Source organism: Accipiter gentilis, chromosome 36 (assembly GCF_929443795.1).
Source record: "Accipiter gentilis chromosome 36, bAccGen1.1, whole genome shotgun sequence".
Lineage (NCBI taxonomy): Eukaryota > Metazoa > Chordata > Aves > Accipitriformes > Accipitridae > Astur > Astur gentilis.
Window position 1 is genome coordinate 1,730,618 of NC_064915.1, and position 15,391 is coordinate 1,746,008.

General features: G+C 72.2%; 2 protein-coding genes across 2 annotated transcripts; both read left to right on the top strand.

Annotated features, from left to right (window-relative positions):
* The first annotated feature begins 1,441 nt into the window (after positions 1 to 1,441).
* On the top strand, positions 1,442 to 15,125 carry LSM2 (LSM2 homolog, U6 small nuclear RNA and mRNA degradation associated). The gene is made up of 6 exons (XM_049793115.1): positions 1,442 to 1,532; positions 1,627 to 1,694; positions 1,965 to 1,995; positions 2,401 to 2,460; positions 2,567 to 2,694; positions 15,113 to 15,125. Exons 1-5 carry the CDS (start codon positions 1,530 to 1,532, stop codon positions 2,690 to 2,692), a joined length of 288 nt encoding a protein of 95 aa, XP_049649072.1. The 5' UTR covers positions 1,442 to 1,529; the 3' UTR covers positions 2,693 to 2,694; positions 15,113 to 15,125.
* On the top strand, positions 3,001 to 15,374 carry VARS1 (valyl-tRNA synthetase 1). The gene is made up of 27 exons (XM_049792796.1): positions 3,001 to 3,052; positions 3,525 to 3,882; positions 4,421 to 4,564; positions 4,762 to 4,894; positions 5,129 to 5,319; positions 5,431 to 5,515; positions 6,206 to 6,306; positions 6,719 to 6,846; positions 7,367 to 7,531; positions 7,833 to 7,914; positions 8,321 to 8,440; positions 8,712 to 8,820; positions 8,998 to 9,098; positions 9,303 to 9,393; positions 9,911 to 10,035; positions 10,380 to 10,483; positions 10,965 to 11,123; positions 11,260 to 11,350; positions 11,499 to 11,604; positions 12,185 to 12,255; positions 12,349 to 12,474; positions 12,874 to 12,978; positions 13,392 to 13,460; positions 13,547 to 13,625; positions 13,878 to 14,006; positions 14,545 to 14,700; positions 15,245 to 15,374. The coding sequence occupies exons 5-27, from the start codon at positions 5,158 to 5,160 to the stop codon at positions 15,337 to 15,339; spliced, it is 2,559 nt and encodes an 852-aa protein (XP_049648753.1). The 5' UTR covers positions 3,001 to 3,052; positions 3,525 to 3,882; positions 4,421 to 4,564; positions 4,762 to 4,894; positions 5,129 to 5,157; the 3' UTR covers positions 15,340 to 15,374.
* The last annotated feature ends 17 nt before the right edge of the window (positions 15,375 to 15,391 follow it).

A 15,391-nucleotide genomic window follows, 5' to 3' on the forward strand; every position in this document is an offset into this window, starting at 1 on the left:
GAGGGGACGGGGGGGACATGGGGGACACGGGGCGCGGGGGGCCGGGGGGACATGGGGGACGTGGGGACATGGGGGACATGGGGATGGGGGGCATCAGGGACACCTGGGACACGTGTGGGGACACGTGTGGGAGGTGGGGGACATGGGGGACACAGGGAAGCACCGGACACATGAAGGACCTGGGGGATGTGGGGACACGTGGGGACACGTGTGGGGACACATGAGGGCCACAGGGATGCAGGCAGTGGGGGACATGGGAATATGGGGACATGGGACACGTGAGGGACACGGGGATGTGGGGACGTGGGGACACAGGGACGTGGGGACACATGGGGATGGGGGGACGTGGGGGGACAGGGGACATGGGGGACACACGAGGGACGTGGGGACACGTGTGGGGACCTGGGGGATGTGGGAACACGTGGGGACACAGGGATGGGGAGACGTAGGGACATGGGGACACAGGAACGTGAGACGTGAGGGACAGGGGGACGTGGGGGACACACGAGGGACGTGGGGACACGCGTGGGGACATGGGGGAGATGGGGGACGTGGAGACATGGGGAAACACCGGACACATGAAGGACCTGGGGGACGTGGGGACACGTGTGGGGACGTGGGACATGTGAGGGACATGGGGACATGGGGATGCTGGGACATGGGGGCATGCGGGGACACGCGAGGGCCACGGGGGTGTGGGGACACGGGGACACGGGAACATGAGGACGTGGGGGACATGTGGGGATGGGGGGACATGTGGGGATGGGGGGACGTGGGGACGTGAGGGACACGGGGAAACACCGGACACGAGGGGCCTGGGGGGCGTGGGGACACGTGGGGACACGGGGATGCGGGACACGGGACACGGGGACACGAGGACGGGGGGACGTGGGTGGGTGCTGGGGACATGGGGACGTGGAAGACACGGGGACACACGGGAGGAGACGGGGACGTGGGGGAACACTGGACACACGAGGGGCCGGGGGGGGGTGGGGACATGGCGGGAACCGGGGGGAACCAGGGGGACACGGGACACGGGGGGAACCGGGGGGAACCGGGGGACACGGGACACGGGGGGAACCGGGGGGGAACGGGGATGCGGGGACGGGAACATGGGACACGGGCGAGGGACGTGGGGACACACTGGGACACGGGGGGGACACAGGGGGATGTGGGGACATGGGGGACATGGGGACACACGTGACACGTGAGAGACACGTGACCTGCGAGGGACACGTGACACGCGGGGGGTCCCGCCGGGGACCCGGGTGTCCCCGGCCCCGCCCCTCGACCTTTGCCCCGGCGCGGGGGCGGGTGAGTCACTTCCGCCCGCCGCCTCCGCATCCGGCAGGGCCCGTGGGCGGGGCCTCGGGGGCGGGCAGAGCCTAGGGAAAGACACGGGGCGGGGCCTCGGGAAGGGGTGGGCGGGGTTATGGGCGGGGCCAGGCCGGCGGCCGCGGCGGAAGGGGGCGGGGCGTGCGGCGGCGCGCGCGCTCCTGGCGGGCGGGGGAGGCGCCGCGGCGGCCGCGATGGTGAGAACGGGGGGGGGGGGGGGGGGAATCTCGGGGACCCCCGACCCCCCCGGGACCCCCTGAGACCCTCTGACCCCCCCTGTGCCCCCCCCAGCTCTTCTACTCCTTCTTCAAGTCCCTGGTGGGGAAGGACGTGGTGGTGGAGCTGAAGAACGACCTCAGGTGAGGAGCGACACCCCCCCAGTGGACCCCCCCCCGCATAGAAACCCCCCCCGGACCCCCCCATGGCCCCTCTCAGACCCCCCCATGGCCCCTCCCTCAGACCTCCCTCGTAGACCCCGCCATGGACCCCCCAGGTCTTCCCTATGGAGCCCCCTCCCCCCCTTCCAGACCCCCCATAGGCCCCCCCCGCCTAGAACCCCCCCGGATTCCCCCATGTCTGAGACCCCCCCCCCCCAGGCCCCCCCTTAACCCCGTTTCTCTCCTCTTCAGCATCTGTGGGACCCTGCACTCGGTGGATCAGGTGAGGGGGGGGGAGGCTGGGGGGCTGCGGGGGGCAGGGAGAGGGGGCTGGGGGGGGAAGAGGGGGGCTGGGGGGCAGAGGAGATCTGTGGGGCTGGAGGAGGGGGCTCTGGGGGCATTTATGGGGCTGGGGGGGCACCGGGGGGGGTCTGCGGGACCAGAGGGGGGTGGTTTATGGGTCGGGGGGGCTGGGGGGCAGGGAGAGGGGGGGCTCTGGGGTTGGGGGGGTGCTCTATGGGGCAGGGAGAGGGGGCTGGGGGGGGCTCTGAGGGGCTGGTGGGGTCTGTGTGGCGGGAGGGGGGGCTCTGGAGGGTATTTATGGGGTTGGGGGGGCACCGGGGGGCTCTGTGGGGCACGAGGGGACGGTGTGTTTGCGTGTGTGTGTATCTCTAACCGCCTCCCCCAGTACCTGAACATCAAACTGACGGACATCAGCGTCACCGACCCCGAGAAGTACCCCCACATGGTGAGGCACCCCGCGCGTGTCCCCCCCCGGGCTGGGGGGGGTTATTTGGGAAGGGGGGGGGAGAGTGTCGCCTGACCCCCCCACACACCCCCCTTTCCCCCCCCAGCTGTCGGTGAAGAACTGCTTCATCCGGGGCTCGGTGGTGCGCTACGTCCAGCTGCCGGCCGACGAGGTGGACACGCAGCTGCTGCAGGACGCGGCGCGCAAGGAGGCTCTGCAGCAGAAACAGTGACCCCGCAGCCATGGGGGGGCACGGCAGGACCCCCCGTGCCCCCCCGGCCCCCACCTGCGGTCGGGGCACACGCAATAAACCCTACGACCCCCCTGCGCTGGAGTCATGTTTGTTGTTTTGGGTTGGGTTGGGTTGGGTTGGGGGAGGGGGGGGGGGGCGCGAATTTCTGCGGTTTGGGGTTTTTGGGGGGAGCGCACTGCCGCGCCGCTAGGGGGCGCTGTGCCCCGCGCAGGGCTTTGAGGCCGCGCTGTCGCGCCGGGCTCTGTGGTAAGCGCGCATGCGCGGGAGGAAGGGGCGGGGCCGCGCATGCGCCGTCCCGATCACCGCCCCACGTGTTCGCTCCCGCCGCGGCAGCAGCAGGTAGCGGGGGGGGGCGGGGCGGCACCGCGACCCCCCCCGTGACCCCCCGTGACCCGTGACGCCCCACCACCCCCCCCCCCCCCCCCGGCACCGGGACCCCCCCCCCAGCTGGCCTCCCAGTGCTCCCAGTGCTCCCAGTGCCCCCCACCCAGCTCCCGGTGCCCCCCCCCCACACTGAGGCCCTGGTGACCCGTGACCCCCCCAGGGCCCCGGTGCCCTTCCAAAACCCCCCGTGACCCCCTCGAATCCCGGCCCGGCCCCGGGGCCCCCCAAAACTCCCCCCGGTGGCCCCCCCCCGCCCCCATTTCCCCTCCCCAGCCCTCCAAAGCCCCCTCCCCGGCCCCCGCTCTGACCCCCATCTCCCCCCCAGGGCCCCCCCAGCCCTCTCTAGACCCCCAGCCCCCCCCATTTCGCCCCCCCCCTCTGATCCCCCCCCCCCCTCTCTTTCTGTCTTCCTCCCCCCTTTCCCCAGCCATGTCCCCCCCGGCGCCCCCCCCGCTGCTCTTCGTGCCGCCCCCCCCCCGCCGACGCCCCGGCCCGCCGGGTCCTGATCGCCGCCCGCTACGGCCCGCGGCCCCCCCTGCTGCAGCGGCTGCCGGGGGGGGCCCCTGCCGGGGGGGCTGCGGCCCGGCGCCCCCCTGCCCGCCCTGCGCACCCCCGGGGGGGCCCTGCTGGCCGGGCCCGGCCCCGCCGCCATCTTCGTCAGCCCCCCCGCGCTGCTGGGGGGGGACGACCCCCCCCCCGCGCCGCCCTGGTGCGCCAGTGGGTCGCCTTCGCCGAGAGCGAGCTGGCGCCGGCGGCCGCCCTCCTGCAGGGGGGGGGGGCGGGAGGTAACCGAGGGGGGGGGGGGGTCTGGGGGGTGTGAAGGGGCTGGGGGGGTACGGGGGCTATGGGGCTGGGGGGGTTATTGGGGGGGGCTATGGGGGGTGTAGGGGTTGTAAGGCTGGGGGGGGCTATGGGGGGTTATGGCAGAGGAGGGGGTATGGGGCTGGGGGGGCTCTGGGGGGTTATTGGGCTGGGGGGGGCTATGGGCCTGGGGGGGCTATGGGGGGTTATTGGGGTGGGAGGGGCTGTGAGCGGTGTAGAGGCTATGGGAGGCTTGGGGCTGGGGGGTTATTGGTTGGGGGTGCTGTGGGGGTTGCTGGGGTGGAGCTGGTGGGGCAGGCTGATGTTGTTGGGGGGCTTGGGGGGGCTCGGGGGCGGGCGTGGGGTCTGTGCGGCAGGACAGCGGGGGGATCCGTGGGTCCTGGACACCGGGTCCGTGGGTGCTGTGGGGTCGGGGTGTGCCGTGGGTCACAGTCACGGGGTCGGGGGGGGCGCTGTGGGTCACGGTCACCGGGCCCCATGGGTGCCCCCCCCCACCCCCAGGCGCGGAGCCGTGCGGGGGAGGAGCTGCGGCGGGCGCTGCGGGCGCTGGAGTCCCACCTGCGCGACCGGACCTTCCTGGTGGGGGATGACGTCACCCTGGCCGACGTCACCGTCACCTGCGCCCTCCTGCCCCCCTTCCAGCACGTGAGTCGCCCCCCCGGCCCCCCACGTCTCCCTGGACCCCCCCACGTCTCTCCATACCCCCCCATGTCTCTCTGTACCCCCCACGTCCCCATGTCCCCCCCGCATCCCCTCCCGTCCGTGTCCCCCTGTCCCCGTACACCCCGCCCGCATTGTCGTCCCCCGCAAGCCCACACCGTGTGTCCCCCCACCACCACCAGGTGCTGGACGCGGCCGCCCGCGCCCCCTTCCCCAGCGTCACCCGCTGGTTCCTCACCTGCGTCAGCCAGCCCCACTTCCGCGCCGTCCTGGGGGACGTGGGACTCTGCGGGGAGGAGAGTCCTGCCCCACAGGGTGAGTTGCTGGGGGGGGCGTGGGGGGGCTGGGGGCTATGGGGCTGTGGGACTTGGGCCCCGTGGGGCTCTGCCGGGGTGGGGGGGCCCTCCAGGTGAGTCACTATGGGGCTGGGGGATGTGGGCCTTGGCAAGGGGGTGCCCCCCCCACCCCCAGGGTGAGGTGCTGTGGGGCTGGGAGGGTCTGCAGGCAGGGGGGGCGCTGGGGATGGAGATGTCACCCTGCTGTCCCCAGTGGAGCTGGGCCCCATAGGGCAGGACGCCATGGGGCCGGATGCCGTGGGGCCAGCTGCTGTGGGGCAGGATGCCGTGGGGCAGGCTGCCACCCCCCCAGCCAAAAGCGCGGCGCAGCTGAAGAAAGAGGCAAAAAGAAAGGAGAAACTGGAGAAATTCCAGCAGAAACAGGAGAAGAGCCGCGAGCAGCAGGTGGGTGACCCCAACCCGTGGCGGGGTGGGGAGGGGACACAAGGACGGGACCCCCGCTGGGAGGGCCGCGGGTCGGTGACGAGGGTCGGTGACGAGGGTCTCCGTGTGCAGGCGAAGGCGAAGGCGCCGAAGAAGGAGCGCCGGGACCCCGGGGTGCTGACCTACGACCTGCCCACCCCCCCGGGGGAGAAGAAGGGTGAGAGGTGGACGTGGCGGGGGGGGGGGGGGGCCGGGGGGGGGACCCAGAGGGGACGTGGGGTCCGGTCGGCCACAGTGCTGACCCCTGTCCCTCTGTGTGTCCCCCCGGGGGTCCCTGTGTCCCCCGTCCCCACCCCGTCCCCGTTTCCCTGTCGCCGTTGTTGTGTCCGCGTCTCTGTCCATGCCCCCCCCGTGTCCCTGTTCTTGTCCCCTCCATGTCCCTGTCATCCTCATCCCTGTTCCCTCTGTGTCCCTGTTGTCCCCATCCCCGCCATGTCCCCGTCCCTGTCCCCACCATGTCCCTGTTGTCCCTGTGTGTGTCCCCGTCCCTGTCCTGTTGTCCCTTTCCCCCCGCTGTCCCCGTCCTTGTCCCCACCGTGTCCCCATCCCTGCCACGTCCCCATCCCCACCCCGTCACCACTGTCCCTGTCGTCCCCATCCCTGCCACATCCCCACCGTGTCCCTGTCCTGTCATCCCTGTCCACCTCGTTGTCCCTGTCCGTGTCCCCGCATTATCCCCATCCGCGTCCCCACCGTGTCCCCATCCCTGTCCTGTCCCCACCGTGTCCGTTTCTGTCCCCTCTACGTCCGTCCCTGTCATCCCCATCCCTGCCACGTCCCCGTCGTCCCCGTCCCCACCGCGTCCCCGCCGTCCCCCCCGTTGTCCCGTCCCCTGCCATGTCCCCAGACGTGTCGGTGCCGCTGCCGGAGTCGTACAGCCCGCAGTACGTGGAGGCCGCCTGGTACAGCTGGTGGGAGCGGCAGGGCTTCTTCAAACCCGAGTACGGGGTGAGCGCGGGGGCTCTCGTGCGACGGGGGTGCTCTCGTGCGAGGGTCCCCCGTGGGAGGGTCGTCACGGGAGGGTCTCCGCGCAGAGATCCTCGTGGGAGGGTTCCCCTGCAAGGGTGCACGGGTAAGGTTCCCGTGCGAGGGTCCTCGTGCGAGGTTCTTGGGGGAGGGTCCCCGGGCAGCAGTCCTTGTGCAAAGCCCTCGTGGGAGGGTCGTCACGGGAAGGTCTGCGGGCAAGACCCTCGTGCGAGGGTCCCCGTGCAAAGACCCTCGTGTGAGGGTTCCCGTGCAAGGGTCCACGTGCGAGGTCCTCGTGTGTGAGTCCCTCTGCCAGGGTCCTCGGGGGCCGGTCCTCGTGCGAGGGTCCTGGTGCAAGGGTCCTCGTGCGAGCCCCGCCCTGCCCCACCCGCAGCGCTCCAGCGTGGCGGAGCCCAACCCCCGGGGGGTTTTCATGATGTGCGTCCCACCCCCCAACGTCACCGGCTCCCTCCACCTGGGCCACGCCCTCACCAGCGCCATCCAGGACAGCCTCGCCCGCTGGTGAGCGCGACCCACACCGACCCACGGCGACGCCGGCCCCCCGGCCCCCGCGCCCTCCTCCTGCCCTGCCATGGGCCGCCGCCCCACGGGGCAGCGCCACGCCCCTGCCGACCCTCCCCACGGTGCCCCACAAGGCCCGTCCGTGTCCTGTCCCCCCCCAAGCCCTCCCACCCAGCCCCACGGCGAGTCTCCCAGCCCCACGGCATACCCCCAAGTCCCTCCCCAGCCCCATGGTGCGTCCCCCAGCCCCACAGCAAGTCCCCCTACCCCACAGCGTGTCCCCCGAGCACCCCCCAGCCCCACGGCACCTCCCCCAGCCCCACGCCATACCCCCCAAGGCCCCCCGCCCAGCCCCACGGCGAGCTCCCCAGCCCCACGGCCTGCCTCCCAAGTCCCGTGTCCCACCACCAGCCCCACGGCACACCCCCAAGCCCCCTTGCCCGTCCCCACACCGTGCCTCCCAAGTCCCCCGTCCCCCAGCCCCACGGCAAGCTCCTCAGCCCCACGCCGTGCTCCACAGGCACCGTATGCGGGGGGCGACGACGCTGTGGAACCCGGGCTGCGACCACGCCGGCATCGCCACGCAGGTGGTGGTGGAGCGGCGGCTCTGGCGGCAGCGGGGCCTCACGCGGCACCAGCTCGGCCGCGAGGAATTTCTGCGCGAGGTCTGGCGCTGGAAGGATGAGTGAGTGCTGCCCCACGGACACCCACGGCCACCCCACAGAGACCCACGGCCAGCCCCACAGTGCCCCGCAAAGTCCCACAGTAATGTATAAAGGCCCACAGAGACCCACAGCCAGCCCCACAGTGCTCCACTGCATCCCACGGTAACATACAGAGCCCCACATCCAGCCCCACGGTGCTCCGCCGCCCCCAGCCCCATAGTTCCCCCAGCCCTACAGCCATACTCCAGCCCCATAGCCACTCCAGTCCCATAGCCCCCCCCCCAGCCCCGTAGCCGCCCCATAGCCACCCCCCTCTCCCAGGAAGGGCGACCGCATCTACCAGCAGCTGCGACGCCTGGGGGCCTCCATGGACTGGGACCGAGCCTGCTTCACCATGGACCCTGTGAGGGGGGGCCGGGGGGGGTGTCTGAGGGGGTATGGGGGGGCTGGGGTGGTGTATGGAGGCTGGGGGGATCTGGGGGGGGCATAGGTGCTTGGGGGGTTCTATAGGGTCTGGGGGTGGGGGGTCTGGGTGGCTCCATGGTGGGCTATGGGGCTGGGGGGTCATGTGGGGGCTGGGGGGGGATCTGGGGGTTCTGAGGTGGGTATGTGGCGTGGGGGGGGCTGCAGGGGGTTGGGGGGGTTCCTATAGGAGCTGGGGGGTGTGGAGTCTGGAGGGGCTCTCTGGGGGGCTGGAAGGGGTCTATGGGGGCTGGGGGGGTGTGTGGGGTCTGGGTGAGTTACAGGGGTGCTATCGGGGGGCACGCGGGGGTCCCTGGCCCCCCCTCACCCCACGCGTGCCCCCCCAGAAAATGTGCCGGGCCGTGCGAGAGGCGTTTGTGCGGCTGCACGAGTCGGGGCTGATCTACCGCAGCACCCGCCTGGTGCACTGGTCCTGCGCCCTCAACTCCGCCATCTCCGACATCGAGGTGGGCCGGGGGGGCCGGGGGTCTTTGGGTGCCCACGGCGGGGTTTGGGGCTGTCTGTGGGGTGGGGGGGCTGTGCAGTGACCATGGGGGGGGGGCCCGTGGGTTTGGGGGATGCTCATGGGGGGAATGTGGGGTGTCCCGGGGGGGGGGTCTGGGGGGTGGAGGGGTGCCTGAAGGGTGTCTATGGGGCTGTGGGGTGTGCATGGCGGGGGGGAGGGGGGGCACCCGTGGGTCGGTGTGGGTCAGAGCCCCCCCTGCCCCCCCCCCCCAGGTGGACAAGAAGGAGCTGGCGGGCCGGACGCTGCTGCGGGTGCCGGGGTACGAGACCCCCATCGAGTTCGGGGTGCTGGTGGCCTTCGCCTACCCGCTGGAGGGGGACGGTGGGTGCGGGGGGTGGGGGGGTGGGCTGGGGGGGGCGCCCGTGGGTGGGGGTCGGCCCCATAGCAGGGGGCTGGGGCGCAGTGGGGCTGCCCCATAGTGGGGCACTGGGGGGTGGGGGTGGGGCTGAGACTGCCTCCCCGCTGACCCCGCCCCCTCCCCGCTGACCCCGCCCCCAGGTGAGGGGGAGGAGCAAGAGGTCGTCGTGGCGACGACGCGCCTGGAGACGATGCTGGGGGACGTGGCCGTGGCCGTGCACCCCGACGACCCCCGCTACCAGGTGGGTGGGGCTTCGGGGGGGCGGAGCTTCGAAGAGGGGTGTGGTTGGGGCGGGGCTTGCACGGGCAGGGCGGGGCGCTGCCCTGAAGGCGGGGCAGTGGGGATCTGGGGAGGCGGGGATTGGTGTTGGGGGGCGTGGCCCGAGTGGGGTGGGTGTGGCTCGGGGTGGGCGTGGCCTGAGGGTGACATTGCCCCTCCCCCCCAGCACCTGCGGGGTCGCCGTGTGCGACACCCCTTCACGGGGCGGAGCCTGCCCGTGCTGCACGACACCTTCGTGGACCCCAGCTTTGGCACCGGTGAGGGGGCGGGGCTTCCAGGGGCGGGGCCTCCAGGGGTGTGGTTTATATCAGGGTGTGGTTAAGAATGTGGGCGTGGCTTAGAGTGGGGTGTGGCCAAGAGGCTGTGGCTTGGTAGGGGTGTGGTTCATGTTGTGGGCACGGTTTGCATGTGGGGGTGTGGCCTGGTTTAGGATGGGGTGTGGCTAAGAATGAGGGTGTGGCTTAGTATGGGTGTGGTTTGGGTTTCTGGGTGTGGTTTAGCTGTGGGTTGTGGTTTAGAATGGGGGTGGCTTCACTGTGGGTGTGGTTTGGGTTGTGGGCGTGGTTCATGTGCAGAGGTATGGCTTAGAGTGGGGGCGTGGTTTACAGTGGGGGTGTGGCTCAGCAATTTAGAAGGGGCGTGGCCAGGGACAGGGGCGTGGTTCAGTACGGGGCATGGCTGGGCGTGGAGGCGTGTCCCGGGACAGGGGCTCTTCGTGGGGTCGTGGGGTGGGGTGGCAGCGGGCGTGTCCCATGTCTGACCCCGCCCCCCCAGGCGCGGTGAAGATCACGCCCGCCCACGACGCCACCGACTTCGAGGTGGGGCAGCGCCACGGGCTGCCCCGCCCCAGCGTCATCGGGGAGGACGGGCGGCTCATCAACGTGCCCCCCCCCTTCCTGGTGGGGGCTCACGGGGGGGCTGGGGGGGATTTGGGGGGGCTGGGGGGTGACACGGGGGTGTGTGGCTAGGGGGGCTGCGGGGGGGCTCTGGGGCTGGGGGCCACATGGGGGGCCGTGGGGGGGGGGCTGGGGGGGTTATGGTGGGACACAGGGGGGCTGGGGGGGCTACAGGGGAATGTGGGGATGTGTGGGGCCGGGGGAACGTGGGGGGCATGCGGGGGACAGAGGGGCTGTGGGGGCTGCGGGGGCCATGGGGACACGTGGGAGCGGGGGGCCGGGGGGCGCATGGGGGGCCGGGAGGTGGTGGGAGTGACCCCCCCTTCCCCCCCCCCCCCCCCCCCCAGGGGCTGCCACGGTTCACGGGGCGAGCGGCCGTGCTGGAGGCGCTGAAGCAGCGGGGGCTGTTCCGGGGGGTCACCGAGAACCCCATGGTGGTCCCCATCTGCAGGTGGGGGCGCGGGGGGGGTCGGGGGTCACAGCGGGGCGGTTGTGGGTCACCCTGGGTCCCATGGGGTGGCCGTGGGTGACTGTGGGAGTTCTGTGGGGTGCCCGTGGGTCACTGTGGGGTGGCTGTGGGTCGCCATGGGGTGTCTGTGGGTCGCTGTGCAGTGGCCGTGTGTCCCGTGGGGTGTCTGTGGGTCACCGTGGGGTGTCTGTGGGCCACTGTGTGGTGGCCATGTGTCCCATGGTGTGTCTGTGGGTCACCGTGGGGTGTCCGTGGGTCCCGTGGGGTGTCTGTGGGTCACCGTGGGGTGTCCGTGGGTCCCGTGGGGTGTCAGTGGGTCACTGTGTGGTGGCCATGTGTCCCATGGCATGTCTCTGGGTCACCGTGGGGTGCCTGTGGGTCGCCATGGGGTGCCTGTGGGTCGCCATGGGTCACTGCCGGGTGTCCGTGGGTCGCCACGGGGTGACGGCGGGTGCCCGCACAGCCGGTCGAAGGACGTGGTGGAGCCGCTGCTGAAGCCGCAGTGGTACGTGCGGTGCCAGGGGCTGGCGCGGGGGGCGGCCGCCGCCGTCAGGAGGGGGGACCTGCGCCTGCGCCCCCCCTCCCACGCCCGCACCTGGTTCCAGTGGATGGACAACATTCGGTGAGTCCCACGGCCCTCGGGGGGGGGCGAGGGAACCCTGCCCCATAACTCCCGTCCCCCAGTGCCAAGGGGAGCCCTGCCCCCCCACCGTGGGGCTGCCCCCGACGTGCGTGTCTGTGTCGTGTCCCCCCCCCAGGGACTGGTGCATCTCCCGGCAGCTCTGGTGGGGCCACCGCATCCCCGCGTACTTCGTCACCGTCGACGACCCCAACGTTCCCCCCGGAGAGGTCAGCGGGGGGCTGCCGTGGGGCTGGGGGGGGCTGTCGTGGGGCTGGGGGCCAGGGGGTTGCCAGAGAGGACCCCTTGCCATAGGGCTGAGGGCCCTGGGGGGGGCTGACGCCGCCGTGGGGCTGACGCCGCCGTGGGTCGCGGCAGGACGGGGACGACCGGTACTGGGTGAGCGGGCGCAGCGAGGAGGAGGCGCGGGAGAAAGCGGCCCGGAATTTCGGGGTGGACCCTGATCGAGTCACCCTGCGCCAAGGTGGGGGACGCTGGGAAGCGCCAGGGAGCATTGGGATGCACTGGGAGGGGGGGTACTGGGAGCCCCTGGGGGTTACCGAGGCATATGGGGGAGCTCTGGAGGGCACTGGGAAGCACTGGGAGTATTGGGATGTGTTGGGGGGGGAGTACGGGGGGCACTGGGGGGGTCATGGGGAAGCACTGGGGGGCACTGGGTTGAACTGGGAAGCATTGGGGGGCACCAGGGGTTGCTGGGAGGCACTGGGGGGGTGCTGGGGTGAACTGGGAAGCATTGGGGGGCACCAGGGGTTGCTGGGAGGCACTGCGGGGGGGGCACTGGGGTGAACTGGGAAGCACTGGGGGGCACCGGGGGTTGCTGGGAGGCACTGGCGGGGGGCACTGGGGTGAACTGGGAAGCACTGGGGGGCACCGGGGGTTGCTGGGAGGCACTGGGGTGATCTGGGAAGCATTATGGGGCACCAGGGGTTGCTGGGAGGCACTGGGGGGGGCGCTGGGGTGAACTGGGAAGCACTGGGGGGCACCAGGGGTTAGTGGTCGGCACTGGGGGGGCAGTGGGGCTCCCCATGACCCCCCCGCCGCAGACGAGGATGTCCTGGACACTTGGTTCTCCTCCGGCCTCTTCCCCTTCTCCATCTTCGGCTGGCCTGAGCCCGTGAGCCTGGGGGCGTGCAGGGGGAGGGCAGGGGGGTCCTGGGGGTCGCCGCCAGCCCTGACCTCCCCTGTGCCCCCCCCCCGCCCCCCCCAGAGCCAGGACCTGGAGGTTTTCTACCCGGGGACGCTGCTGGAGACCGGCCACGACATCCTCTTCTTCTGGGTGGCCCGGATGGTGATGCTGGGGCTGGCGCTGACCGGGCGGCTGCCCTTCCGTGAGGTGGGACCCCCCCGGACCCCCCCGGGACACCCTCATCCACCCGGGGACCCCCCGCAGCCTCTGCACCCCCCACGGTCCCCACAGACCCTTCTGAGAGGCGGGACCCCTCCCCCAGACACCCTCTGGACCCCCAGATTTACCAGAACCACCGCCAGGATCCCCCCAGGATACCCATAGCCCCCCGGGGACCCTCAGGGATCCCCCGCACCCCCCACAGTCCCCCCAGACCCTTCTGAGAGGAGGGACCCCCCCAGGTCCTCCCAGGACCCCTAGATTTATTCAGGAACCCCCAGCCCCTCTGGGACCCTCCCCAGACCCCCCCATAGACCACCGGGACCCTCCAGCCCCCCCCCAGGACCTCTGTGCCCACCCCTCAGGACCCCCCCGTGCCCCCCCCAGGTTTACCTCCATGCCATCGTCCGGGACGCCCACGGGCGGAAGATGAGCAAATCCCTGGGGAACGTCATCGACCCCCTGGACGTCATCACCGGCATCTCCCTGCAGGTGGGGGGGCCCGGGGGGGGCTGGTGGGGGTCCTAGAGGGGTCGGGGAGGGTCTGGGGGTCTCGGGAGGGTCTGGTGGGGTCCCAGGGAGGGTTCAGGATGGGCTGGGGGGGGTCCCGGGGGGGGTCTGCAGGGGTCTTGGGGAGTCTAGGGGGTCCAGGGGAAGCAGTGGGGAGGTCTTGGGGGGTCCCAGGGGGGTCTGGGGAGGTCTTGGGGAGTTCGGGGGGTCCCAGCAGGGTCCTGGGGGGTGTCCCAGGAGGGTCCTGGGGGGGGTTGGGGAGGTCTTGGGGGGTCTGGGGGTTCCTGGGGGGGAACAAGGGGGGGATCTGGGGGGGGGGTGTTCCAGGGGGACTGGGGAACAAGGGGGGACTGGGCAGGTCCCCACGTGTGTCCGTGTGTCCCCCCCCCCCGCAGGGTCTGCACGAGCAGCTGGAGAGCAGCAACCTGGACCCGGCCGAGCTGGAGCGGGCACGGGAGGGGCAGGTGGGGGCTCGGGGGGGGCTGGGGGGGTCCGGGGGGGGCTGTGACCCCCCCCATGGGGTGACCCCTGCTGCCTCCCCCCACTCCAGAAACGAGACTTCCCCAACGGGATCCCGGAGTGCGGGACAGACGCCCTGCGCTTCGCCCTCTGCGCCTACACTGCCCAGGGTAGGGACCCCCTGCGTCCCCCCCAGGACCCCCCCCAGCCTCCTCTGAGCCCCTGTGGCCCCCCCCCCCCCAACGCTCTATGCCCCCCCACAAACACCCCATGCCCTCCCCGGGCCCCTGTGGTCCCCCCCATCTCCCCACAGACCCCCCCCACCCCGTGCCCCCCATCTCCAGCCCCCCCTCCAGCTCCCCCCGTGTCCCCCCCACCACGTGCCCCCCGTGTCCCCTGACCCCCGTGCCCCCCCCCCCCAGGCCGCGACATCAACCTGGACGTGGGGCGCGTCCTGGGGTACCGGCACTTCTGCAACAAGGTGTGGAACGGGGCGCGCTTTGTCCTGCGGGCGCTGGGGCCCGACTACCGCCCCCCCCCCCGACCTGCAGGTACCCCCACTTGTGGGGCTGGGGACCTCTCCCTGGGGGTGGGACCCCACTGGTGCGGCTGGGGACCTTTCCCTGGGGCTGGGACCCCCCTTGTGGGGCTGGGAACCCTGGCTGGGGGGACTGAGACCCCCCCCTGTGTGAGGCTGGGACCCCCACCCATAGGGGTGGGACCCCCAATTGTGGGTTGGGGACCCCCACTTACGGGGCTGGGAACCTCTCTGTGGGGCTGGGACCCTGCCCTTGAGACCCCCAACCCCCAGGAACCCCTGACCCCCCCCCCCCCCAGTCCTGGGGCAGGGACCCTGCTGTGGGGCTGGGACCCCCAGGACCCCCCCCTCCCTGGTCTGAGCCTCCACCTCTGGGACCCCCCCGCCCATGGGGACCCCCCTCCGGGTGTGAGACCCCCCCACCTTGTCGGGAACCCCAGCACCCCCCCAGTGCTACCCCAGGTCCTCAGAGACCCCCGGGACCCCTGCCCATGGGGACCCCCGCCCCCGTGGGACCCCCCCACCCCGACCCCCTCTTTCCCCCCCCCCAGTGCCGTGGCCGGCCAGGGCTGGGGGAGCGCTGGGTGCTGAGCCGGCTCAGCCGGGCAGTGGGGGTCTGCGGGGGGGCCCTGGGGGGCTTCGACTTCCCCGCGGCCACCTCGGCCGTCCACGGCTTCTGGCTGTACGAGCTCTGCGACGTCTACCTGGTACGGGGGGGCGCGGGGGGGTTATTGGGGACATGGGGGGGGTGCGGGGGCGTGGGGGGGAGACAGGGACCTGGGGGACAGGGGGGGATGTGGGGGGACATGGAGGTGATGGGGGTGCAGTGGGGGGGAGAGGGGATGGGGGGGTTTGGGGGGTTATGGGGGTGGGGGGGGACACTGGGGGCTGTGGGGACATGGGGGGGGCTATAAAAGGACATGGGGGGGGCAGGGGACATGGGGGGTTATTGGGGACATGGGGGCGACATGGGGGAACATGGAGGGGATGGGGGGCATAATGGGGGGAGAGGGGATGGGGGGGTTTGGGGGGGGATGCAGGGGGGTGTGGGGGGGCTATACAGGACATGGAGGGGCATGGGGACACATGGGGGGGACACGGGGCTGGGGGGGTTATTGGGGCCGCGGGGGGGTTTGGGGGGATGGGGGCTGCGGGGGGATGTGGGGAGGACACAGGGGGGCCCTTGGGGAGGGGGGGGGACACACGACACGGGGGGGCCGATGACAGCAGCCCCCCCCCCCGCCCCCCCAGGAGTGCGTGAAGCCGGTGCTGGCCCGAGCGGCGTCCGCCCAGTCGGGGCACACAGTCGGGGGGGGGTCCGCCCGCCCGCCCCCCCAAACCGCTGAGGAGGAGGACGGGGACGAGGACGAGGACGACGCGGGGGACGTGGGGGACGCG